At 45.3% G+C, this 25,159-nt stretch overlaps 2 protein-coding genes across 5 annotated transcripts in view; one reads left to right on the forward strand and one right to left on the reverse strand.

Annotated features, from left to right (window-relative positions):
• Positions 1-25,159, reverse strand: part of LOC144136358 (uncharacterized) — a 122,026-nt gene that overhangs the window by 41,829 nt on the left and 55,038 nt on the right. For 3 of the 4 annotated variants that reach the window (XR_013315599.1, XM_077668616.1, XM_077668618.1), the window contains exons 2-3: positions 9,323-9,365; positions 3,245-3,687 (exon numbers count right to left, since the gene is read on the reverse strand). Coding sequence is in view for 3 of the 4 variants with exons in the window: in XM_077668616.1 (XP_077524742.1) it covers positions 3,479-3,687; positions 9,323-9,365 (252 nt within the window). In the remaining variant the exon portion in view is untranslated. Of the gene's footprint in view, positions 1-3,244; positions 3,688-9,322; positions 9,366-25,159 lie in introns of those variants that run through there. The other variant, XM_077668617.1, reaches the window with a different exon arrangement.
• Positions 24,526-25,159, forward strand: part of LOC144136357 (galactosylgalactosylxylosylprotein 3-beta-glucuronosyltransferase S-like) — a 73,557-nt gene continuing 72,923 nt past the window's right edge. Inside the window, exon 1 of the mRNA XM_077668614.1 lies at positions 24,526-24,737. The gene's annotated coding sequence lies outside the window, so the exon portion shown is untranslated. The remainder of the gene's footprint in view (positions 24,738-25,159) is intronic.

The following is a 25,159-nucleotide window of genomic DNA, read 5'->3' on the forward strand; positions in this document are numbered from 1 at the left end:
GTTCGCTGCTGTGCACATCGAACATGCGAAGGCGTGCAACTGACCCTGCAATAAGAAAATACTTATCGGTGGAAAAAAGTTTTGCTATTGCCAGAAATTTTGATCGCGAAAATTGCCTTCCAGCAGAAGAAAAAGTTGTTCTGGAGATAGCCTGCAAGCTAATGCCAGGTAGTACGTGTAGTCATCTCGCAGCAACAGTGACCCATGGCCTCATGACCCATGGACTCATGTGTTTGTCATCAAGTGAGAACACACACATTGCTCGAAGTCTATGCATAAACGCGGTCGATCGACAACTGTTAATGACATAAGGAAAAAGGCTACGCGGTTGAGCAGCGGTATTGAATTATGGGGTGAAACACTGGAGACAAAATTGTTAGAGGTCTAGAGGTTTACTGTATCTAAAATAATATTGTTACGAGGAGGCCAGTCGAAGAATGGGACGCGATAAACGATGGCAAAGAGATGATTTAATGGCCGCCTGCCTAGCACGAGCGCTCCGTCCCGCGCCACTGCCAGGTTCGTCTGCTTCGTGACATTACACGGGGCCACCGAGCAATCGTCCCTGTCGTTGACAAAGAGACGCACGAAATGGTGATGGGCTTGATAGTATGGTAGAACAGTAATGACAAAATGGTGGAGTACTGGCCACCACGATGAAAGAGATGAGCGAACGAATCCTGGTCCACGAAGCTTCCGGGCCGCAGGTCACCAGGAGCCGACGGCCTAGGCACTTCGACGCGCCGAACGCAGAACGCCCTACAAAAACAGCTTCTTAGATACCATATCAAATACAGCAGCTAAAAGAACTATCTTCCGTCTTTCGAGCGCCTTATTTTGATAAAAAAAGAAACAATAAAAAATTCAGTCAGAATATGCACCGACAGTAAGCCCCATTGATTAATTTAAGGTTGTGCCATTTTCAACTTAAGGAATGCCAAAATTTCGGTTTAATACAGGAAACGTCAAGAACGGATAACGAACTTGAAACTTCTGGAACACCAGGTGAGCTAATACTTTGCGTCTGCATTAAAAAATAAAAAATGCACGAACACTCATTTCACTGAGCGTTAAAGTCAAAACTAGGCTAATGTGCTTATATCTTTTCAGTAAACAAAACGATAAAGTCCAGGTATACACCTTTGGACATTGTTTTTGGAAAGTAGCTACGCTATTGTAGACACTCCGGGGCGGCAAAGAAAACCTTAAAAAGAACAGATTGAGCTTGCTCATGTATTTTTGCACGTACCATTTCTATTCATCCTTCAGAATGCAAGATAGTTCAGAATCTATTATAGATATCGTGGTCCGTAAGTCATATCATCAAAAACTCAGCGACTAATTTAGCCCACAAGAACATCTCATATTAGGATTTCGGGGCTATGACCATATCTGCACGTACATAACAAACCGCCATTAGTAACGTTTTGAAGATAATTTTCTTGTTCTCGCTTCCCGTACTTCAGTAGTGATTACCTCAACTCTTGGTTATCTAAGAAAAAAACTGAAAGCAGCCAAGCACATGTCGTCTCCTCTCTGAATCCGTAACTTCAATGAGTTACAACATTGTTTGCGACATTCACTACTTATAGCCATCCTTTAGGACATCTTCGTTTAAAACGAGCCAATTAAATCTGATGCAAAGTTTTGTTTTTGAATTTGTGCCATCCAATAAATAAAACAGTACATTTAAGCTGTACAATGAGTACTTGTCTATGAATCAAAAGTACAAGGAATCAAAGTTGTCATTTTGATATATCGGTGAGGTTCAGCTCGCATATCCCTGAGCTGAACTTCTGTTTGGCATTTGTACGTTCAGTGATTTAATGTAACATAATTACGGGAATTGATTACACTCAGCAGGTGTAAATTATTTTATCCTGAAACTATGTCACTTCTAATTGTTCTGCGAGCAATTGAGAATCAGATAACAGCACTTCTTCTATACACATAACAAGTGCCTACCGACGTGCATGCCGGAAGCTGCAGCAGGTTATTCTCCTTTGCTGTGTTCTCTTGTACACGCTCTCACACTGCGTTTTCCCCTCTCGAAGATGAAGGACCCATGGTATTGGCACACACATTTCCAAGGTCATAAAACCAAAAGCATTTACTTAAGCGATAGGGTGCTAAGTTAAACAGTTTGTTTGAAGTGTTTTGGGTGCTTCTGTTTCTAAAAATGCAGTCATCCATCTATTTATTTTACTAGCACGAAATGATCTCTTGTCTCCTCACCTAAATTGTGGCTTAATTTCTTTTAAAAACTGTTTCTTGTGAGCTCCTTGTATTTAAAATATTTCTTAAGAACTTGCACTGTTCTGAAGCAATTTAAATTTTTCTTCCACTATAACTCGCATCACATTGCAGGCACAACTCGCATCACATTGCAGGCACTGGCGCTTTTCTGTTCAACGATAATCATCTGCTTCTCTTCATTTTTTAAGCAGCCAGCTTGGATAAGCTTTGTTCCTGGAAAAAAAGGCGCTTTAATACTACACTGATATTCCTCCCTGTTTTTGAAACCTACAAAATCTTGTTTTCTGCAAACTATATAAACGGAAACACGTTGACAGATATTTAGCCGACATGCGGCCCCCCCTCTGGTGCAATGGCACAAGGTCGTCGAGTTTCAATGTCCTTAATTTGACAATGTAGCATCATTTGGACATTTAATACCTGGCTGTTGTTAAATCTCGTTTCAAGGATTTTATGTTAACCGGCATCTGCTACTGGCACACCAGACAACAGCATGCACTAGAGCTATGACGACAGCAACGTGCTCCCACTCACAGTAAAAGCCGCTCTAGTAGCTGGGCATTTGGGCACAGTCTTTTCGGTAGGCACTTTACAAGGCTCTTGCTATTTATCTTTTTAAATGAACCACGTTTCATCAACTATGGCGCAGCGCTGTGCTGGCAAGAACACCTCAGTGCTGTCCCGCAATATGTAATCCGTTTTTTTTTCACAGTCTCCAAATCATGATTACCATACATTTGGCACTGTTTGGCGACAGATGCCAATTTCTCATAAACGTCCATTACCGTCATCCAACCATGAGATATACAAGCTTCTCCCACCGCTTAGTTGAGTGCGAGAGAAGGTTAAGGGGCAGCTGCGAGTACCAGAAGGAAGAATTTTTCTTGCGCTTTCTGTGCTAACCTTTTAGCAGTGTCTTTGTTCTTATCTCGGTAGCAGAATACCCACAAAATCCGCAGCACAAACCGGAAGAATCTGGAGGCAAAAACTCGCGGCAGCGGAGAACTTTATTTCAGAGGCAGGACGTTGGCGTGGTGTTCATACAAGGGGAACGTGGTAGGAAAAATGAGGCCCTATAGAGACCAGCCGTACGTGGCTTCTTTCCCGCTAGCGGAAGGACGCTTTCCGTCATATTCGCCTTGGCTTAGATGGAGGAAAGGCAGGAAAATGCCCAGAGAAGCACGTGAACCGAGATCCAGAGTCAGCATGTCGAATATTTCATTTAAATTAAGACGTCCCTGATGTGTTTCGGGGTTCTTTTTCCTCTTATCCTCCTCTCTTCGTCTGGCTTCTCCAGGGTAACGTTGGTGGTGAAGGAGATGTCTGGGCATGCCGGAACCACGGATTTCCTGGAAGAAGGGCGGGACTGGGTCCTCTGTGCCTCGCTGACGTTAACGCCTGCTATCTCTCGTACTCGTCGGACGGCGACGACTGCAGTGGACAAAAGAACAACAGCCAACAATATGAGACCCACAGTAACAAGCAAGTCCAACTTACGGTGTTAACGCTGATAAACAGTTACAGTTACGGAGCGCAGGTTTTATTTATTTATTTGATTTTTCAGCGGACCCACCGCCCTGTTTTATGGCATTCCAGCTAGTCAAGGTGGGGTCGATAACAATACAATGTAGTTAGGAGAGATACAAGACACAAACTGCAGCATCGCTATTCCCATCGACAACTGTCATTTTCATTCTGCTAAAATCTATCATTTAAACAAAGGCATCAACTATTAATCACACGTAAAAACAGACATAAAAGTTTCTATAGTTTTTTTTTTACATTTCTGACTGTCCGGCTCGAAAAAGGCACTTCAGCACAACTGCTCTGCAATACATTCCTTCACCGGTGTTTTTCTGGTAAAGAAGGGATGAAATGGGACTCAGGGTAAATTGGCCTCGTTCGATACCTATTTTAAATGACATATAAGCAATAATAGAAAAGCTTTAACAAAGAAAGACTTGCTGCGTTTTGTAGTGTATTCCAGCATTTATTTGCAGGTGTCGCAATAACATTCCTGCAGTGTCTATTGAATAGAACTCTGGCAACTAAGTCATGAACCGCAATTTTCGATCGTCATATTATGCATGCCGCGGTAAATTAAGTTCAAGCGCTTTAATATCACTTTGTGCATAACGCGCCCTTGTGGTAAAACTTCACAAAATATCAGAAATTTCAAACATGGCGCACTTTTTATGTTGCCAGTAGATTTCGAAGTTTGCCAAGAAAGGCGCTTTATTTACCATTGATGGCCCCTGACAACTTATTTTCACTCTTTTCTCTAGCTACACATAAGTGGCATAGTCAAATTAAAAATATAGATTTTTAGGCGCCAGTCATAAGCACCTCTCTACAAAACATGAGTTCTCCGTCAATCTGTTTTCTCAGACTTCCGGTGTCAAAAGGATTCCTTTAACTAAGCAGTTGTGCACACCAGGAACACAATGATGGCAGATGTGCTAAGGGGCTAAAACACTCAAGAGTTAATGCCCGTTACAGACCAGGCATTCAGAACGACGGATACCCCAGCCTCTCAATCAAAACCCCTCTATGCCACCAGGAGAATGCATAAATTTTAATTTACGACGTAATACGGCACCAGAGTCGTTAAACCCTGATAAAATGGCCGAAAGCTTTTTTTGTTTTTAATATAAAGGACGCGAAGCAAACACCATAATACCATAAACACTTCCATATGTCGACATCTTTACATAAGCTCAATGGCATGCGCGCGTGCAAGCAATGTTGTCACGCACAAATGAAATTCAGTGCAATATGTGCAGCGGCGTAGTTGGGGCTTGCGATGTTTGCATGGCACTGCCAGATAAATTAATAAGCTCTGAGGGCTCAGCCACGGAGGTGAGAACGCCCTATATATTTTCCTTTTCGTTGGCCTCACTATCGGAGATAAATGTAAACAGCTGTGACCGCATAATCGAGTCACTCCGGATGCGGCTCTCACATTCCTAACCGGGTAACGCGCTCGCTTGTTCTGAACATATTGGCACTCGACGGCGTTGGGTGTCCGTCAGCAGCGCGTAGTATCGTACGCGCCAACAGCCAAGGCTCTTGGACTGGCGGCTGTCGCTCTTTGACGCCATACTGTCCAGTGCGGAGCACTGACCTTCACATCCCCAAATCACAAGCCTGCAGAGCAAGACGCGAGTAGGCAGAGTAGTCTCCTACTCTGTTCTTTGCATTCTTGCCGTTGCTCTCGTCCCGTGTCTTTTTTCTCTTTAATACTATTAAACATTTTATTTCTGGCAGCGCTAGCCTGGTGCCGCGATAGTAATGCCTAATCGAGGCGGCAGAACAACAGATAAAGCTGCGTAGCCATAGAAATATGCAAGGGTTCAATTCAATACCAGCGTCAGAGTCAATAGTTCAGGTAATAATGATAGACCATTCAGGCTCAATAACCGATTCCCTTTTCGGCCATGAATTTATTTATTTATTTTCTAGCTTATCTATTTATTTATTTTTATTCATTTAGTTGTTTAATTATTCATTCATTCGTTCATTCAATCATTCATTTCTCCATTCATACCTCAAAGACCCAATTACGGGGTCAGGCAACATCGGGTGATGAAATTTCAGCGTAGTATCTCCCAAACGTACACTGTCTGTTGGAAGCCAAAGCAAAAGTCTTTGGTTTCGCTTCAAAATAGAATTATTATTCGAATACGGCCCACCAGATTATACAGAAATTATCGTTATTCAGAAATTAGCACGAACTAGCGCCTTCGATCTTTTAATTTTATTTTTTCCGCAATAAAAAGTGACAAATAGAAATGCTTTTATTTCTTGTCTCTGTCAATAGATATAGTATCAAGATTATTGCAACTTGACGTTGCATTTATATTTGAATAGTAGCAAAGTGGGAATAACATTTCCTTGCATGCTTCGTCTCGTCGTAGTCGCTGAAATAGTTTCCATGGACCAGTTTGTTTTGTTTTTTCTCGAATGTAGCTCGCGATTAATTCCTACAATTTCAATGGCTGCAATTTTGTACATTTCATTTCTTTGAGAGAAAAAGCTGCACTTTCAAGTGGCAAATACGGCGAAACAATGCTCCGTCACCGGGGACGTAACTGAGAACTTACTACTTTCCCACTAAACCGTGCGTTAATTACATGCATATCTGAAGTCAGATGAATGCCTTTTAAAGAGTGAGCGTCATCTATCTGCACAGAATTTCAGAAAGCAAAGTCGGTAATGAATTAGAAGCTTCTTACTGTAACCTACGTCTACCCAATCGCGAATCTGAGATGTGTTAATTTGTGACGTGTTATGAATTTACTTTCAAGAAACCGCAACGGCAACTACATTGGTCTCGAAGGCACCAAGGCCTCGATCGTCGTTCGATAATGTGCAAACTTTAAAGAACTCCCACGATTATTACTGCTACGCTTGATCTCTACTGCAATACTCGCTCAGTGTCACTCCTTCATTCAATAGAAACATTTCCTGACATTATGTTTCTTGATCGCGCTCACACCCATCGCCGGCTCGCTTGTCACGTGACTCGCTTGGTCTTCAAACGTTAGCAGCATCTGTAATAAGAGCGGCCATCCAAATCTTGTAAGAACTGAAATGTAGACTCTATGGGCCCTCTAAACATAAATTCATGAAGCACATCCCTCTTTGGCTGGGATAACCCTCGTTGCTCGATAAGCAAATTTAACTCTCCCTTGCAGTTTATATTAAAAAATATTCATTTTCCGCTAACTCAACGAAATATTAATTAGAGTAGGCGTAGCACTCACCTCTTACTGCGGAATCAAATCAGAGGGCTACTGCTGCACACTTTTTTCAGGCAAGCACTCTCTTGCGCTACCTCTGGAGTAACTCAAATATCAACGGACAAGGGCACCCAACCGCGCGCTCGAACGACAATTTATTCATCACTATTAACCTCTTCACGGAGATCAATATTCATTTATAAGGGCCAGAAGAGCGTGCCCTTTCGCCTTCGTGTTGTTACGGCACGTAAAATATCCATGTTGCCCGCAGAACCCGAACGATCCTCGTGTTGCTGTTCGTACCAGCTACATCAGTCTTCAGTGCGTCCTACATTATGGGCATCGTTAATCAGAGATTAATTCTGTCCACGCGGTACACAGCACGAGCCCCGGTGCGGAGCAAATGCACTGAAAGGCAGGTGGAATGTCAATGCTGTTTTCTGCCTGTTTGATCGCGGTGGTGAAACATTGCCCGATGTGGACCTCGGGGATCATGGCTTGGCCTAGATCATCACACGTTCTCTCGCACGCGTATCGCTCAATAAAACGCGACGTAAAAGGAACCACGTTAATCATTCAAGTGAGCATAACAGAAAGCCGGCACTCGTCCGTGCTCGCAATCATTCCTTTTAAGTCTGCCGAAGCCATTATGCAGAGAGCAGTCAGGCTCGCTTCTCATCATTGATCAGCGCTTCATTGCTGGACGACCTACTCTTGTCGGGTTCACCTCTGGCCTTTTCCTTATGCATGTTTATGCATTCTCCGCGTTTGCTGTCCACCGCTCTCGGGAATTTGTTTCACATGAGTGTTGATGTGTGGTGTATCATAAAAGGGATCAAATGAGGCAACCACTGCGGTGCGATAAATAGTTCTTAAAAGCTTTTCGAAACTTTCCCGGAACTTGCGGAGTCGGCAAATGGAGCGATGCCGTAGGCACTCCAGACAAGATATGCCCTAACTGAGGTACGCACATTTTTGTTCGTTCTGGCGGCCGTTCCTGCCCTCATCTGCTTAGATAATGCATGATGGCGTGTACTTTCGGTTTCTTTTTCTTTTTGTCTGCGCAAGAGAGAACAGACCCAATCAGCCTCATTCTAGAGCCAAAAGCGATAAAACGGACTCAGCTGCACTGCTTTTTTTTTTCCTGTCGCAATATGTAGCAAACAGTTCATTATGTAGCATCCTTCGCGGCAACTGAAGTGCAGCTTTGGCGGCGTCGTATGATTTCCTGCTTGCAATAAATACAAGGCCAATGAGTATTATCAAACGCACGCAGGGAACAACAGCAAGTAATGAATAAAGAAGAACGCAGTGTCCTAATTATATCATTATATGTAAGAGACTTTATTTGCGAAAAAACTGTCAAACAATGTTAAACCTAACGTAGCCGAGTAATTAGAATTGCTCTTAATTCGTTTAAGCCTGGCCTTCGACTTGTTCAACGCCAGACAAAAATATTTTGCACGAAGCGGTGTTTTAGTTCTTGTGGTTATCCAATTTTCTACGAAGCAGTAACCAGCGGAAGAATCCTGGCCTCAATTTATGGCTGCGAGTTCCCCGACCAGTGCACAACATGACTGCAAGGTACCATAGCAAGTTTTATTGCTCTGAGTCTTTCAATAAATGTTCACTTTATGCCAGCGGGCACACTGTCGCAATAAAAAAAATAGTAAAAAAAGAAAGGAACTCAACCTGCACCCACACTGCGCCAAGAACTTCTATTTTGAATCATCGCATTCACTCCGAAGGAGCAATATACAGAAGTGTCAGCCTGCACCAACAGCATAAAAATTTCGTACTTTTCGTCCAGCACTGAGAAAGTGGCAGTAAGCTTCACAGCCAGAAAAGGCAGCTTTTCAGCATATGAAATATTTTTCGTAAAAACAAAACACATATTAAAGCCTTCTGAGAACGGGTCATTAAGGCCAAATCATCACTTTTTTTTCGATTTGCGCAAATTTTCAACATGTAATTCCACAACATGCACTGAACCAGATTTCGGTGTGATGGATGCATATTTCACCAAAAAATCAAGGCAGCTAGGCGAGTTACCATAAATCAAGTGAGTTTGAAAATAGATGCAAAAAGGTGCCGTTTTGTTACTTTTTCTTACTACTGTTGATTCTGGTGCACAGAGCAAATGGCCTCACAAATTAGGTGTTTCTTGGCCAACATTTCACATGGAACAAAACTTCTTGCCTTTGGTTTGACATCACCGGAACTGGCCCGGTATGCAATGCCGATTTGTTAACGAGGTAATATTACATATTAAGAGCTGAAGGAATTCCAGCTGAGGACGGAACTGTGCTAAAGGCAGTACCCACCATTGAGCCGGCTGAGAACCGCACAGGGACGCTTCTTCCGAACCTGCAAAAACAAAAGTATTTTTACTTTCTGACAAAGCAATACAAAGGTATGAGCACTTTGTAACAGAGACAGAAAGACCGCGTAAACCTCCAAGGGCCTTTTGGAGATAGCAGAGGCAGCCATTTTTTTTTTTCAGAGAGAACGCTGCGCCAGCTTCATCGACCGATTTTTAGCATCACTGATAATCATTGCAGAGCGTTTCAACTGATACTGGGCAACTGTCCTGACCAAGTATTCGTGAGCACGAGACCACACATTAGTGTGCGCCAAATGAATGTTGAATGTTGTTAATATTCGATGTAGCAACGCGGCTTTTGTTGCTATTTTTTCTTTGCCTTATGCAAATAAAATATGGCGAAATAAAGCCTCACTTGGTTCTTACTTTCTCGACGTGGAGGAGGACAAAATCAGAATTTGAATGCAAACTCGCTCGTGACCTGTGCAATGTCACTGCGCTCCTAAGGAACCTCAGGCGGTCTGACTTAGACCGGAAGATTCCGCCGCTGCGTCCCCCATAAACTACCGTGCAGCTCTGGTGCATTAAGCCCCACAAGTATGCATATTTTAAACACAAAATCTTTCGTGTGGCCATGTGTACAAGTGTCGTCATCTCAGTGCCATTATGTATCTAGGTCGCGACAATCTCTGCATGCACCAAGTCTGAGATGCCATGCTGCGTAGCCATCCAGTAAAGAGACGGTTACCATGTGCACACTGTGACCCTTACGAAATATCCTCATCTCCACTTTTCGTATTCCTCCCAAAACCACTTTCACTTCTTGATTTCCGCTAGCATATAATTAGGAAAAAAAGAGAAATTGGATTGAACCGATCAGAGTAGAATCACGGGCAAGTTACATATTGTGACTGAAATCAGCAAGAAGTGGATTTCGGTACACGATACACAAAGTATCGGGCAGAAAATCGGTGGTCTGCTGTGAAGACAAAATAGACACGAAATTAGAAAAAAAGCGCTTGGAAAAGAAAGGACACGAGTAGGATTGATAAGTGGGAAATAGTAAAAACTAAACGACGCCTATGGCATATAATATCGGAAATTTATTACCACTGAGAGGTGATTTTATCCGAGGGTAAACTAAAGTCAGCTGATGATGAAGAGTGACGTCGTCGGCAAAGCGCATACACGTTGAGTTCTTGGAGTAGCATAGAAGCCCGAGCAACCAGAATGCGTCACTACGGCCATAGTTCAAACGTCTACACGTCACCCATTACGTCACAAGCCCTTATACGTATATAGTCCTTCTTGACCGCAATAGATGTTCTTTATCACCGGACTGCCGGGCCTCCCACACCTGCTCAGAGCCGTCCGTACCTTTCGTCGCGTACTGCTCGACCGGGCCGTGAGTTCGTGCTAGATAAATCCTTGCTCTGCCATTCGTTCATTGGGTCTGTGTACGTGTCTGCGAACGTTGGTTAGCGAGCAGAGATCCAGTAATTCCAATCACTTCCATCTACGGATCGGCCAGGGAGCAACACCCCGACGAGTTGTCCTCACTCCTACACAGCCACCACAGCGAGAGATGTGAACGGCTAAAACAAGGCAGAATCCATCCTACGACCATCATCGTGAATTCTCACTACCCACCACAATAAGCTTTGTATCCGCACTTTGATACGAACCTTCAAATAGCTGCATTTATGGCGAACAGAGGTGCATTGGTTGCCAAAGCTTCACAACTCCGCACTTGATATCTTTGCACCACACCGACGAAGATTGATGGCACTTCTCGGGGTCCTAGTAAACCCCCGGACTGCATGGGACGAGAGCATAACTGTTATCCTCCGCATTGCGGCATTAGGCCCGGCATTTAAACTGCCTTTGCATGTGGGCCTGGACACATGGATGCAATGTTACCTTCGTTCTACTCATTTCATCCAAGTGTGATCTTCATCGCCGCAAAACTCTGCTACCTCCGCAAATTCCAGAACTCCATCATATTAAATAACGTTTAATCTCGATTGCCTGTCGCTTTCAGCGCGTTGTAGTTAAACAACTCTGTCTTAATCACTTCTGTTAGTTCGTTCGGAAGGGTAAGAAAATACTGTAGCACTAAAGGCCAGCTAAGCACATGGTATCGACGGATAGTGTCAACAAAACATCTCTAACTCTCACACATTAACGTTTATCGCTGATAACGACAAGCGCTAATTACGCTTGCGGAATGAACTAGCTACGTTCCTTTGTGCTGAGATGTGAGGCTTGTGGATAGAGAACAACTAATATTTATATTGACTAAGTAGATGACATACATGAAACACTACTTACAGGAGACCATCCAATTCTCAGTGACACTTTCTCAGTATATATTTCGATGCACGACTTCATCAAAGAAAGCTCTCAAGTTATCTATATCTCTATGAACCGTAGACGACACTTCCGGTGACCAACATTGCTTATAACGTCGTTACCGACCCATGACGTTGGTGGTGGTGGTGGTGAAAATATTTATTATTGGCGGAGCCCTTATAGTTCAAAATTTCAGAGCTGGGCTGGCCCCTGGTCGTGGGTGGTGGCCGGGAGCCCGTGTCTGACGGCGACCTTCTCGGCCCACTGCACTAGGCTGAGTTGCGAGGCTGGATCGGAGCTAGAGACCACGACCTCCCACCCCTCCGAGTCCGCCAGGGCCCATTGGGCCGGTGGTTGCAGTTGTCGGCAGATGAACATAATATGGTCGAATGTGGCTCTCGGGGCCGCACAGAGAGAACATTAATGGGGGGGGGGGGGGGGGGGGGGTGAGTAGAAAGGAAGAAAAGCGCAAGTAGCGCTGGGGAGGGACAAGATGCGAGTCTGGAGTCGTCGCCAGGTCGTCTGTTGTTCTTTTGTCAGGGATGTGCGCTACGAGGAGTAAAGTAGACGTCCTTCGCTGTAGTATAGCGCGATGTCGTGATATGTAATCAGCCGGCCTCTAGCGTTGCCTTGGTAGTTACCTAGTTCCCACTAAGCGGGATTACCCGAATGGGCTGGTACCCAGACTATCTGGATGGAGCGAGGTCATTGAGGTTGGAGGTGAGAATCTTCCTCCAAAAAACTCAAGCCTACCGACGTCAGATCTACGGATGTATTGACTGTCATAGTGAAATCTTACAATATATGAAAACTTCGCGCTCATAAACTCTTTCCCGTTCAAAAATGCTTTTATTCAGAATTGCGGGGTGTGCATGAAGCCAAACTTATCCAAAATCTTCCCCACTTTGCCGTCCGAATGATATTTAGCAGAAAAAAAAGTAAGATGCCAACCACCACTGACGCAAACAGAGCAGCTCTGTTTCCTGATGCTTTACAGCACACTGCCACACACCAGCTTTATTTTTTACGGCATCGAAAAGCTACTATTTAATACAAATCCTTAATGTTTCAGCCAACCGGAACGCATAGTGCGATAACACCATGCCCACGCACTGCATCGCAAACAAGCAGATCAAAATTGTGTGTGGCACACGTCCGAGTCAAGAAAAGATAACCATTTAGGAAGCAATTTCTGCACCGTGAGTACTAACCGCATCAGAGCGAACTACTCTCGGAACAGACATTTTGTCGAACAGTGTGACTCGGTATGTCGACATGTCGACAGAGTGAACAGGCCCACCCGCACAAAAAAAAGAATAGCAAAGTTTTTTCTGAGCGGTAAAGAATCCTATCCAGTACCGTGAGAAGCCGAACATTAAGACCGGTGGCAGATCGCCGTTATCTCACTCACGGCATCACCGCAGCCTCTCGCACTGTCTGCTCTGACTGGCCATCTTTCTTGCTGCTGCTATAATTTGCCGTTTTCATCGTCTTTCATCCGTCATTTCAGCGCTTCGAAATGCCAACGCACATGGGCGCGCCGTTGAGCTACAACACAAACAGCTAATGGCGGTGGCTCTTCAAACCTCGAAAGCAGATAGAGAGGCCGGGCGCGCTTCTCGGGTTTACGAATAGAAACGGGCGAGGGTCGGAGCTCGTCAAGCAGCCAAAGGCCCTGGCCAGTACACGAAGGCGGCGACCGTCTGTTGGGCGCACTAGGAAGTGTTACGCCTTTCCTGCGATACATTTCATGCTTAGGCCCACTCTCCACGGCGAGATAGACAACGATTTTTTTAAGCGTTCTATCTCTATATAGCCACTGGAAACCCACGTCCTGGCCTGACACTGGGAATGTAATCGTACTGTAAGAATATTTCACATGTTATCAAGTGAAGTGGCACGTACAGGTGCCCACGGGAGGAGAAAGAAAAACATTATTACTTCCAAAGAAAAGAAAAATGGAACCTGAGGTCGAAGCTAGGTGATCAGAAGACGTTTCGAGATGCCCTCAGTGGCCCGCTCGAGAGCCCGGCGTTGGGCAGGCAGATCCGAATTGAGCAGCGCGGCCTCTCGTTGCTCTGAAGTACTGAGTAGCAGCTCTGTTTTGTGGAGATCAGCGGGCCAAGCGCATCGGATAAACTCCTACCGACACGTTGACCGCAGAGGGCGCAATTCGGGCTATAGCTACCGGGAAGCAAAAGTTTTCGGTACATGGAAATCACGAAAAAGCCCAACTGGTTGCCCATCTAAGTATCCAGCCATGTACTGAAGAATGTGCCTTGCACGTCTCTGGGTGCACCGCGCAGTGCACCACTAAATGCCAAAAAACATTTCTAACCAACCAAAAAATTAAGATTTTTTTTCGAATTGCGCGTTCTTAAAGCTTCTGTCACCACCTTTACCTAAGTCACCGCTTTAACGTAGCGGCTATTTGTTCTGGCGTCTTGTTGAATATGGCAATCTCATTTCGCTGTCGAAAGAAACATATAAGACAAATGTTTGTATACAGTCGTACTGCATCCGCCGCGGATTGTCACGGAGCAAGGAGTTTTGCTGTCGAAAGCTACGTCGCGTGATTTCTTCCCGACCGCTGTGGCTGCAATTTTTGTATTTTGTATTTCACCTTTGTTTTTCACCTCCGCAGTAAAATACAAATGCAAGTTCATGCTATGCCTAGTCAGGTGGCGTTATAAAGCCCCAGTTAAACGAAATTAATCCGCATTCTTCAACAACGTTGTTTCTAAGAGTCCAAGAGCAGATTCTGGACGTATCAAATTCCGTAACTGCAACAAATCGCTGTAGCATCGGGCCAGTGGAGTTTTAGGAAGCGTGTAATCGTAAAACCAGTATTATTAAGAATTCGGGATCAACATTTTCGCGCGAGGAAGGTGGATTTCGTACGAATCAAAACGAACACAAATCCACCTACACGCACAGTTGCCCACCAGTCGCGCTTCAAACAGAATTCGAAGCCAGTGAGCCCTTGTGAAATCGCCGTGCGGAAGCAAAAAATACCGCCTACGCGGCAACCGTGTCCAATCTTTGCAACTGCATACGCTGTTTCCAGGAAGGACAAGCTCCCTCGAGAGCTTCTTCGCGCACCTCCATTTCGCTGCTCATGGCTTGAAGCGTCGAATTCCTTTTCCGCAAAATGACCCGGGAGTAAGTCAGTGTGCCGCGATTTTGCTCAAGTTTGCATTCAGCGAAGATCGCGCTCACGGGGCACCGAACTTCCATTTACGAGGCGTTCTCGTCCGCTGAGAAACCAGGCGGCGCTTGCTAGAGATGGAACTGGGAGGCTTTTACTCAAGCTGCGGAAAACACGATACCTTATGCCGTTCTTCTCGCGGATATACGCATAGTGACAACCGCAGTACATGCTCACGTGTGTTCGTTGCGTTTCGTGCTTGCTTGTATCTCGTAATGTGATAATGTGGTGTGTTTGCTTGGCGAAGTCACTTGGTTGCTCCGACGGCGTCACTTTTCTTTGATATGCGTGCAGACTTGGTTCGTACCCGACACTAGTGACCGAGACGGCATTTTCCTGCATGTTATTTCTCTCCTCACCCTTGCTTTTGTTGTACTTGTTTCTCTGGTTCGCTGCCGTTCCTCGAGAATGCCAGAAAAGAGAGACTGCAAGCGCGCCAAACATTTTCATTCTCTCCTCTTTTATGGGGCAGTTCTTCGGTAGCGCACTCCGCGTACTAAGGCGAAAATAAAATGGCGACTCCTTTTAGGCAGCGGTCGTGACGACGGTGATTTATAAAGGACCTTTTGCGGTGGGCCTGGCGAGCTCCGCCGTATAACAGCGCAGCCAAGAGGGAATAATTTATACGGCTACAACACGCGCCCACCTTCTTCTTTCTTCTCCCCCGCACGAAGTTATTACAGCCCTTCAAGTTACCACGGACCTGCCGCAATTAGGCGCAGCAGGTGAACATAAGGAGCTCGCAAAGGCAACAGGTAGCGTGTGTACTTGCGGCGGCGAAGCATGCTAGCTAGGCCCTTGGTCGCCAGCCGAAACGGCGGTAGTGTTTTCGCCTGGGTTTCTCTAATGCGTATCAGCGGCAAGCGCACCTTATTGTGAAGGTGTTCGGCAAAGCCACCACTGTGTGGGATTCGCTTCTTAGTGGCTCTGGGGAGGGGAGCGCAAATCCGAACACTTAATTATAGAGGTGTCATGACGGACTTATTTACACTACTTTACGCTAAATTCGATTATTCGCTTTCTTTGCTCAGTTTTAAGCTAGGCTAACCCAGGCCTGTTGCCTACTGTGCGCGTTCCCATGAGGATCAGCCGTGCTTGAAATAGGCGACGGTTAGCAAGGGATGGGGGGGTCAAATGGCACAGGCAGCACGCAACGTTTGCACTGCAAAAAGGTTGTTCTCGCTTACTTGCGTTTAGTCTGACGAGAAAACTTATCCTTTATTCCGGGTTTCTTCCAGTTAGTGATTACTTTGAATGCCCTGTGCCTGAACTCTCGTTCGCGCAAAAAATAAAAAAGTAAGCTCATATTATGAATTGCAATGTGCAGCTCATTCGAGCAAGCCTGAACACACGTAGTGGTCCCCTGTTTTAAACGTTGCCACAAAACACTTGCTGGCAAGCATTATTCAGATGCATCAGGAACCCGTGAATAGCCAGCACGTCGACTATCACGCAGCTCAATATTTCATAACTGATCACTGTACCACGATATCCAAGACAAGACCCTCCTTGTCCAGGCTACCGTATTCGCTGTGAAGACCTATACCGCGGTCTCTTCTCCAGCCCTGTCTCCCTGTCCAATCTCTTCATGCCCTTTCCTTCACCTGGCTGACGTAAGTACAGCTGGAAGACTACGCTCAAGACTTACTCTGTACTTGCTTGATCAGACGTCTTCAGAAATGACTGCCTCTCTCTCTCTCTCCTGCCTGGATAGAACACTCTGAAATTAAAAAATTATTTCCCGTTCAACTCGCGGATAAATATTTCACCCATCTGGGAATGACCAGCCATTTGTCCGACTGTATCACTGAAAGTAAGCGCGAACTTTATCGAGTATCGGAGCACCTGGCGCCTTAAAGGAGTAGAGACACAAAATGACGAACGCAAACGATGTTATTTGTTTTATGGATGTAAGGAGATGCCTCACTAGCGAGTTTCAGTCGCAGGCGTCGAGTGGAAAATAATTTAGTGTCTTAATCAATGATGCCCGAGCAGCCGCGCGGCATTTCCACCCCGCTTCAAGTGACGTCAGGGAACAGTTACCCCAATTATAGGGAGGTCACCGAACCTACTGCTTCTTCACAAAAAAAAATGGATGGCAATTTAGCATTGCTAAGCACGAAATATTCCGTGAAAGCAGTTTTTTGCAGGACACCACCGCCGCGTGTCTGGAAGCTCGGTTGAGGTGTCCATTGGCCCAATGAGCCAGTTATGCACGTATTCAACTTTTTAATCCTATTTTCCAATTTACCCTATGTACGCCGGCAGCCTATGCTCCAGTGCTGCGTTTCTGCAGCAATGTTACCAACGCCAACGCGTATTGCTCTAGTGCCGTTTGTCTGCCACAACGATGTCCACGCCAACGCATGCAGCGCACATCTCTCTGTCCATAGCGCAATATAGCTCAGAGTGCGAATATTATTAGATTGATAGTAGTATTAGTTGACGAAGAAAACGATGTGCAATGCAGAGCGTGAGAGAGTGTTGCAGTTTAACACGAGACGTGTTCGGCTGCGGCGAATGCCCAGGGCCCTCGCGCAGCGGCCAGCGAAGCTGATCTGTTCGCGCCGCTGCGGGTTCGAACCGCAGTCGCGGATATTTATTTGATCTATAGCACCTTTAACGCATGACGTCTAATTGAAGCCCATCGAGCCTCAGATGGACGCAAGATGTAGCGACTGAGTGTTCAATATTGCGCAGAGGGCATCCAGCCAGGTTATTAACCACATTTAAGTTCGGTACCGTCACCGCTTAATTACCACGTCATCACTTGTTTTCACCCCACCACTCCCTTTCCCTCATAGATCAGTCAAGTAGAATGCTCGAAAAGCCGACAGTCACGCAGTCAATTAAGTCGTCAACCGCCACACTCAGCTGCGCGTCATACCTCCCTCGTGCAATAATTAAGAGAGAACGGGCATGAACGTGAAAACAGGAGAGTCTGTGCAAGCAAGATTGAATCCGGCGCCATCTGTCTGCAGTTCGTCAGTCTTTCTCAGCCACTGCTCGTCTACCTGATTCGCCGAACATTCCCTCAGAAGGTCTCTACAACGGTAATCCCGAAAATGGGCTCAGAAATCCAGCGCGCCACGTGACTAAATAATTTCAACCTATATTTTACCGTCACTTTCTGTTTCAGTCGGCGCCAGCGCTCTAGTCCTGCATGACGTCAAATTCAACCCGCTGCAGTTTCGGTGATGCCATGGGCTTAGAAATTCTGACACGAGTTCACCTGTTCGCGCCTGCACCATGCGCTAACGGCCAACCTGTCAGGTTCCACGTCACCGCTTTTAGTAGGCAGACAAAGACGCGTCAGGTTTTTTTTGCTTTGTTTCTGTTTTCTGTTCGAATTTCTGTGCTTGCGGAAAAGACGAAGCTCCACATTTGCCAATATTCAAAGCCATGTAAATTCGAGTCAATGCCTGTGATTAAAACTTTCTATGTACATGTGGAACACTCGTACGTTCAGAAAGAAAATAACATCCCTTGCTGGTGTTTGAAATTTCGTGTATGTAGCCCTTTAGGATAGGGTGTTTCTCGTTGGGAATCACCATCGGATAACGTTTCGCGAGTAAGGCCTTCGCTTCCAAGCCTAAAATCCCTCGCGTGCCCCATACATTGACAGGGTTCGGCATTAATATGATAAATCTTTCATTTCTGTTTCTCACGGTGAAAACTTTAATCGCGAGATGGAAACACACACGAACCGACAGTACCTTTATATGGCGCATACAAAGGGAAAGGCGTTACCCCATATTCAGCAATCGCGGTACCTCAGCTCATTTTAGTATGATACTAATGAAGGATGAGAAAAGCAATAGGTGAATTTTGTAGCGCTTTATTTATTTTCGAAATTTATTATTTTCGCGCTATACCAATCGCACACAAAGCCGGTCCTCCGGAGAGATAGTTTGCCAGCAATATTAGTTGTCGGCTTCAGTATTAACTATAGTATTAACCAGCGGTAAACAGGCAATATATAGAATAGTGAAGATTAGTGTCCAAAAATACGTCTGCACATTGAACAGCAGTACATTGTTTTCAAGTTTTCTTACCCGAAAGCCATCTTTTGAAATGCTCCTTAATGGTCCGAGTTCAGGAAAGGAGAAGGGGGTGTGTTGACTTGAGCTGAGTGCTTTTTTATAATGGGTGGCAGCTTGAGCGCGGCAGCCGTGACTCAAGTGTCGGCAGTAAATCGATATCATGCCCTTCCTCTCACTCCACCTTCGAGAGCGTAGCTTTAATTAACCGCAAACACGCGGAGCTCCCCTTCGCCTTGGGCAACCGCAGAGCAAGCCAGGGCTCTGTCGTAAACCCTGACGCCATGGTGCGAACTTGGCGACGCATCGTGAATCAACCTCTGCGAAGCATCGTTAATCAAGCGCTTGAGTCCGCGTAACTCTGTAGTCGTCGGGAATACGGGTGTTTGTCAAAGTAACTTATAGCATTCATCGGCCGCAACCTCGTATGAGGGAGGTTGTTTGCACGCCACCCATGCTAAAGACGTTGAAAGAGTGCTAGGTGACAGCCGCACCCTGTACACTAAACAAGTTCACTGTGCTTAGCCACCGCAGCACCGGTTGTTTCCTCTGCAGTTTAGAAAAATGTCGGTGCTACAAGCCTTCAATAAAATCTTCACTGTTGCTAACTGGGCGCCGTGTTTATACCTTGACAACGCTTTGGACTGGCCTGGTGAAAACATACAGTTCTCAAATGGCAGCGCAAAAGGAACAGGGCAGAAAGATAAAATACGTAAGACGACACGGGCGCTTCTAACAACCGCCAGAGTTATTTGAATACAGGAGTTCAAATACAGTGACGCTCTTTAACGTTCACGCAGACTTGGCAGAGAGTCATTGTTGCCTTGTGTGCTCCTGTCCTTTGTGTCCTGTTCTATTAGCGCAGTTACCCGAAAGATCTCTATCCTACTTTGTGCGAACTACGGGCCGCTGTGTATTTGATTCAATGCAGAGATGTCAACAGAGCATTACAATTGATAGCCAACGTGTCGAAAGCAGAACATACGAACACTGACTGTATACGCGCATAATAGATAATGTCACGTGGGCTAGGAACAACATTCTTTCCCACATGGCGTGTGACGGATCGCTAACAACATAGAAAGATACGTAGGCGCCCGCCTGTGGCATCGGTCGCTTGCGGCTACTGTTGTGAGGAGTATGGCGAAGTGTTAATGGGCGGCTAAAAGCATGAAAAGGAATGCATGAAGTGGCGTTTGTATATCGGCTGTACGAATACAGGTTGGTGAAATGCGTCATTATCCGAACTCGTAATGTGTCCGGAGAGTAACATATACTTTAAAAGTGTAAATTAAAGTGTATACTTGTGTACACTATAAAGTGTACACCGCAGTGTAAATTGTGAAGTGTATACTTTAGACATGTCGCAGTTACTCTGACGGTACTCCAAGGTGAACCAAAAACTCTGAAAAAAAAGTCCTCCGCAATTGTTCTTCTAGTTATGAAAGATAAACAATAGCCTCCCCTTTCTAACACGTTGTTGTTGGAAGACCAGCAAAATATTATGTCATTGATGAAGGAACGAAAAAAAATCAACATTTTTTGTTATTTTAATTATTTTTCTCTCTATCTATTCGCCATAAAACTATATTACCCACTCTATTTGGGGAAGTCTGAAAGGTGTTATATAAGAAGAATACATAAATGTGACAGTCTTGCGATCCGGAAATGCAGGAAACACGTGCAATGACTCCCCTCCAATACGTTGAGCAATTTGATTTAATGGCATCGAATCATTCAGGCGGCAGCAGCTCAGCCAGCTGCAGCGCTCGTTTCATAACCCAGCGCATATCAGCATCCACCAGACGAAAATAGGTTATCTGAAGTGATAAAGTAAAATGACGACATCAACGAAGAGCTTGCGCCGAAGAGATTGCGAGAAGAGGCGACATCGCAATCCTTTCTCCGCTCACTACTCACGAGAACTGACGTCGATGATTAGCGGGCTTATTTCCGAGGGTTGTGACCGCCGCTCACGATTTCGCTGTTTTGCGCGAATAGAGCGGTGAGCGCATGGTCTTATTATTATTATTATTATTATTATTATTATTATTATTATTATTATTATTATTATTATTATTATTATTATTATTATTATTATTATTATTATTATTATTATTATTATTATTATTATTATTATTATTATTATTATTATTATTATTATAGATACCTCAAGGGCCCTTGAGGGCTTTACATGAGGGTTTATTATTATAGATATTGTGTGAATGACAGCGATATGACTCCCGTCCCTGACACAAGGTCTCCCCGCTCAGCCGCATAACTCAGTCTTCAGCTTCATATATTCGCGGTTGTTTGCCTATCATATACACACTAACAAAACAGAAAAATGTGAAAGCATTGGCTAGAAGCAAAGGCAAGTTTCATAACCCACGACCTCTAGGGGAGCCTGAGCGAGTGCGTGTTTACACAGATTTTTTTTTTCGCAGTTTCATGCCCAATGTTGCATAGAATACCATTATCCAGACGATTTCTGGAGCAATATCTTGTGCTAGATATAGCTTAGCAAGACACTGATTAGGAAACAGCCGAGATGTGTTGTTGACGCTCCATTGGTACTTTAATTATCAGAGAGCGCTGTTGCTCATGTGCAAAAGTTGTCCCAATAACAGTCAGTTCGCTTAATGCCTACGAACAGGGCAATGCCAGTGCAGCATTTAAAATTGACGAGCAGAGGTGATACCCCGCAAAAAAAAAAGAGTATTGCTTTTTCGACCGCATAACGGTACTCTGGCCGTCTATTCTAGAAAACACTGCATTTTTATTTTAGTCGGCGCAATGTATGGTTCAATGGTCGTACAGGATTCAAGCAAATCAGGTGAAAATCGTGCTGACGAACAAGTGTTTCTATCTCTTTTTTTTCCAACAAGTGTCGCTTTACGTACCCATACCATGAAGTAGTACATGGAAGCGCCTCCTTTTCAGTTCGAGACAGTGAAGACGCCTCAAAGTGTGAAAATGTATCGACTTAACCAGAATGGAGTGACTTTGCGCTCACTGACGCGACCACGTAACTGCCGCATACCTTCCCCAACCCTCCAACGACCTCCTATTCTCTTACCCTAGATGGGTTGAAAGAAAGCGTGCATATAATTGCGTTCAAACGATGTGTACTTTAAAGGCAAGAGGAATACGAGAGGCTAGTCAGTGCATGCGTAGTGGTTTTTATCTAAGATTGCGGAGACCTCGCGCTGGCCGATCGGAGTGTTATTTTGATGGGCCTGCTACCGTAAAGGACATCTACGCAGGGAAGCGGGCATGTGAGAGTATGTTTCGTTTTCCGGTCAGGTCATTCTGGCAAGACTGGGAGTGAACAGACTGAATTCGGGCAAAGGCGAGAGGCACGGTACAGCGACGCTGTCACTGTTTCGGCAGTGAGGCCGGTTAACCTGGAGTGACGCGATAGCTACAGCTTGTCGAATGAAACTTGGTCACGTGACCAACCACGTGACGAACCATGTGGTCAGCACGGCGCCGCGCCGCTGGCAGCTGCTCCGCACCACGTGACCAACCACATGACAGCGTGGCGGCGCAGCCACAAGGTGGCGGCGCCGCCCCGCTGAAGGCTCGAAATGCTACCGTAGTGTAGCTATCGCTACAAAAACTGCTTAAATTCTGCTGTGCTTACACCAGCAGTGTGCTAGCAGCGTTACGTCCCATTTATGTGACACTGCATCGTTAACGCGGGCCGTTTTTCAATCAGCGACCTCATGTTTTTACTGGGTGTTCGCGGCTTTGTGATCGGAAAGTGTGGTTTAATACGTTTAGTACTTGGTCCACACTTCATCGTGCAATGTGAGAAATTATTTTAGAGCATCGTGATGAGTCACACAACGTGGACCCAGTGAGAACATTGGAACAGACACACAAAAGCGATAACTTGTTCAAAAATATTTAGCCCATATTAAACGTTGCATTTCGAATTGGGGCCATTTGTGGTTCTTTCTCGGTAAGGCTTGTGACTCCTCTGCAATAACGGATGGGGTTCCACGATGCCCTAAGTTCTGCAGACTGTAAGAGAGTATTAAGGATTGGATGAGAAAACCGGAAGGTCTTTCCTCTTTGCCAATCCGCATATGAGCGCCAGTATGCGACTAGTGAGCGCAGAGCAACGAGGCCAACGTCACGTGTCCACTAGACAGTCCAATGTACGCAACAAAATTCTACGTTAGCGTATTTCACATGAAACCATGCTGTAGTAGTATACAGTAGTGTGTGTCAGTGTAGAAGGAAATGAACGAAGTAATAATGATAGAAAAAAATGCCAGCAACACCACTACTGTTAATTATATTGTAGGTATATAGTGAGTCCCGCGAGTGATGCGTGCCATGAGCATGAGACCAAGCGTTAGCGAATCAAGATTAGAAGAGTGAACGAATTTCAGTTTGTAGCTTTCTCTTGTCGGCTAATTGTTGTTTATCTATACATTTGTCAGCCCTTGGCTTTAAAAACGGAGCTAGCATTCGACGTTGCCTGCTGACTGTCAGCACTGACCTAACAAGAGGCAGCAGCCAAAGGTGGAAAAGAGTTACCCGGAGAAAGAATCGGCAGGAAATACGGCATCGGCATAAGTTGTGTAAAGTAGGATCACTGCAATGGATAAGACACATTGCTAACCGCGTTGTGCTGACAGTCAGGAGGCGCGGCTGGAGGAAATTACACGCGGCACTCTTGAAGTTCTCACAAGACAGCGTTTGACCGTAAGCATTGAATGCGAAACATAAGCAGTAACACTGACTCTCAAAACATAGTGAGATATATGCATATATGCGTGCAGACGTAAGCTCGATTTGTGATCAATGACGAGAAATTAATGTCATCCTGTAGGCCATGATTACAAAAACATACCGTCCCTGCTGGCCAATTGCGAACCGAACGAACAGTACAAGCAACACGAAAGAAAACACTTAATTCTCCGTCAGTAATTCAGTCCACTGTTAATCCACAAAGGGACATGAAAAATTGAAATGGCAAACACTTGTACATGGTGAGAACTACTTTTCAATGAACAGGAAGTATAGTTCTTAGTCATGCTTTGAAGCATCCAGTTTCTGCATGAAAATAATGTTCCCTTTCACATTTGTTGTGCCTGTATTACGTATGTATGAACGCAGTGGGCCCTGCATCTACCCGTTCAGTTCCCGCTCTGCACATCCCACTCCCTCAGCGCCATCGTTCACGCTCTAATTCGCTAAAAGAACGTCGTGCGACGCGACAAACGACTGCAGCTGGCATTTCTGTCTTTTTTTCCCTCTCTCGACAAGGTGCGACGCTCACGCCGTCGCAACCGCAGGCAAATGGAGCTGTCACACGGCACGCCTGACGTCGAGTCGTGTGTGACGTGTGCCACGCTACGATAAAAACAGGAAGAACAAACACAAACAAGCCCAACAGTATACGACCATGGCTTATGCTGCTTTGTTGTTTGTATTTTCTCCTCCCCTCTGAGCGTGCTTTTCCTCTCGTCATCGAGAGGCCTCACATGCCCCCCCACCCCCCTTCCCAACTCCCTCCCTCGCACGCTAGTTCTGAAGGCGAGAAGACGGCGCCAACGCGAACTCTAATGGCAACGTTTGGGTGGCGAGCGCACTGGGTGCTTGTAGTGGAGCTACAATTATGATCGAGGACGCTGTTGTGAGGTGCCGAAAGGTGTTCGGCATCGGCGCCGCGTTCAGGCACGCCGATGCAGCATTGACACGTGTCGCTCAGTTACTGCGGCTTCAACTGCCGGCGCTACAAATGAATCCCTGTGCCCAGCGGTCAGCGGAGGATTAACCAGAGGAAGCTGTCGGCTGCGGTAAGCAAGGGTGGACAAGGGGAGGGGGGCGGGATAGTAAAGTAAGATGTTATCTGCGGCTCCAAGAAAACCGAGAACCATGAAAATTAAATACAGTACAACCAGATTTAAACAAAGACGGCCACACAACGTCATGAGTAAAATTATTAGATATTTTATTAATACTACTTTAAAAACTTTAAAAACGGGTTTCAACGTTTTGAGCGTAATTGAAATTGTTCATTGTCATAGTTCTTATTCTCCGCAACACATATATTTTTTTTTATATTTTTCGAATACCGGAGTCGTTCTCGCACTCCCATCTGGAAATTGTTTAAAAGCTATATCTGCTGAGCGGCGTTAAATTTTCTGGAGACAAGCACGCTGCGTATGCCAGAAGTAGTGCTCTTTTAAATGTTCCGACGATCGTTCAATAATAGGAG

Source organism: Amblyomma americanum, chromosome 6 (genome assembly GCF_052857255.1).
Source record: "Amblyomma americanum isolate KBUSLIRL-KWMA chromosome 6, ASM5285725v1, whole genome shotgun sequence".
In the NCBI taxonomy this organism is placed as follows: Eukaryota; Metazoa; Arthropoda; class Arachnida; order Ixodida; family Ixodidae; genus Amblyomma; species Amblyomma americanum.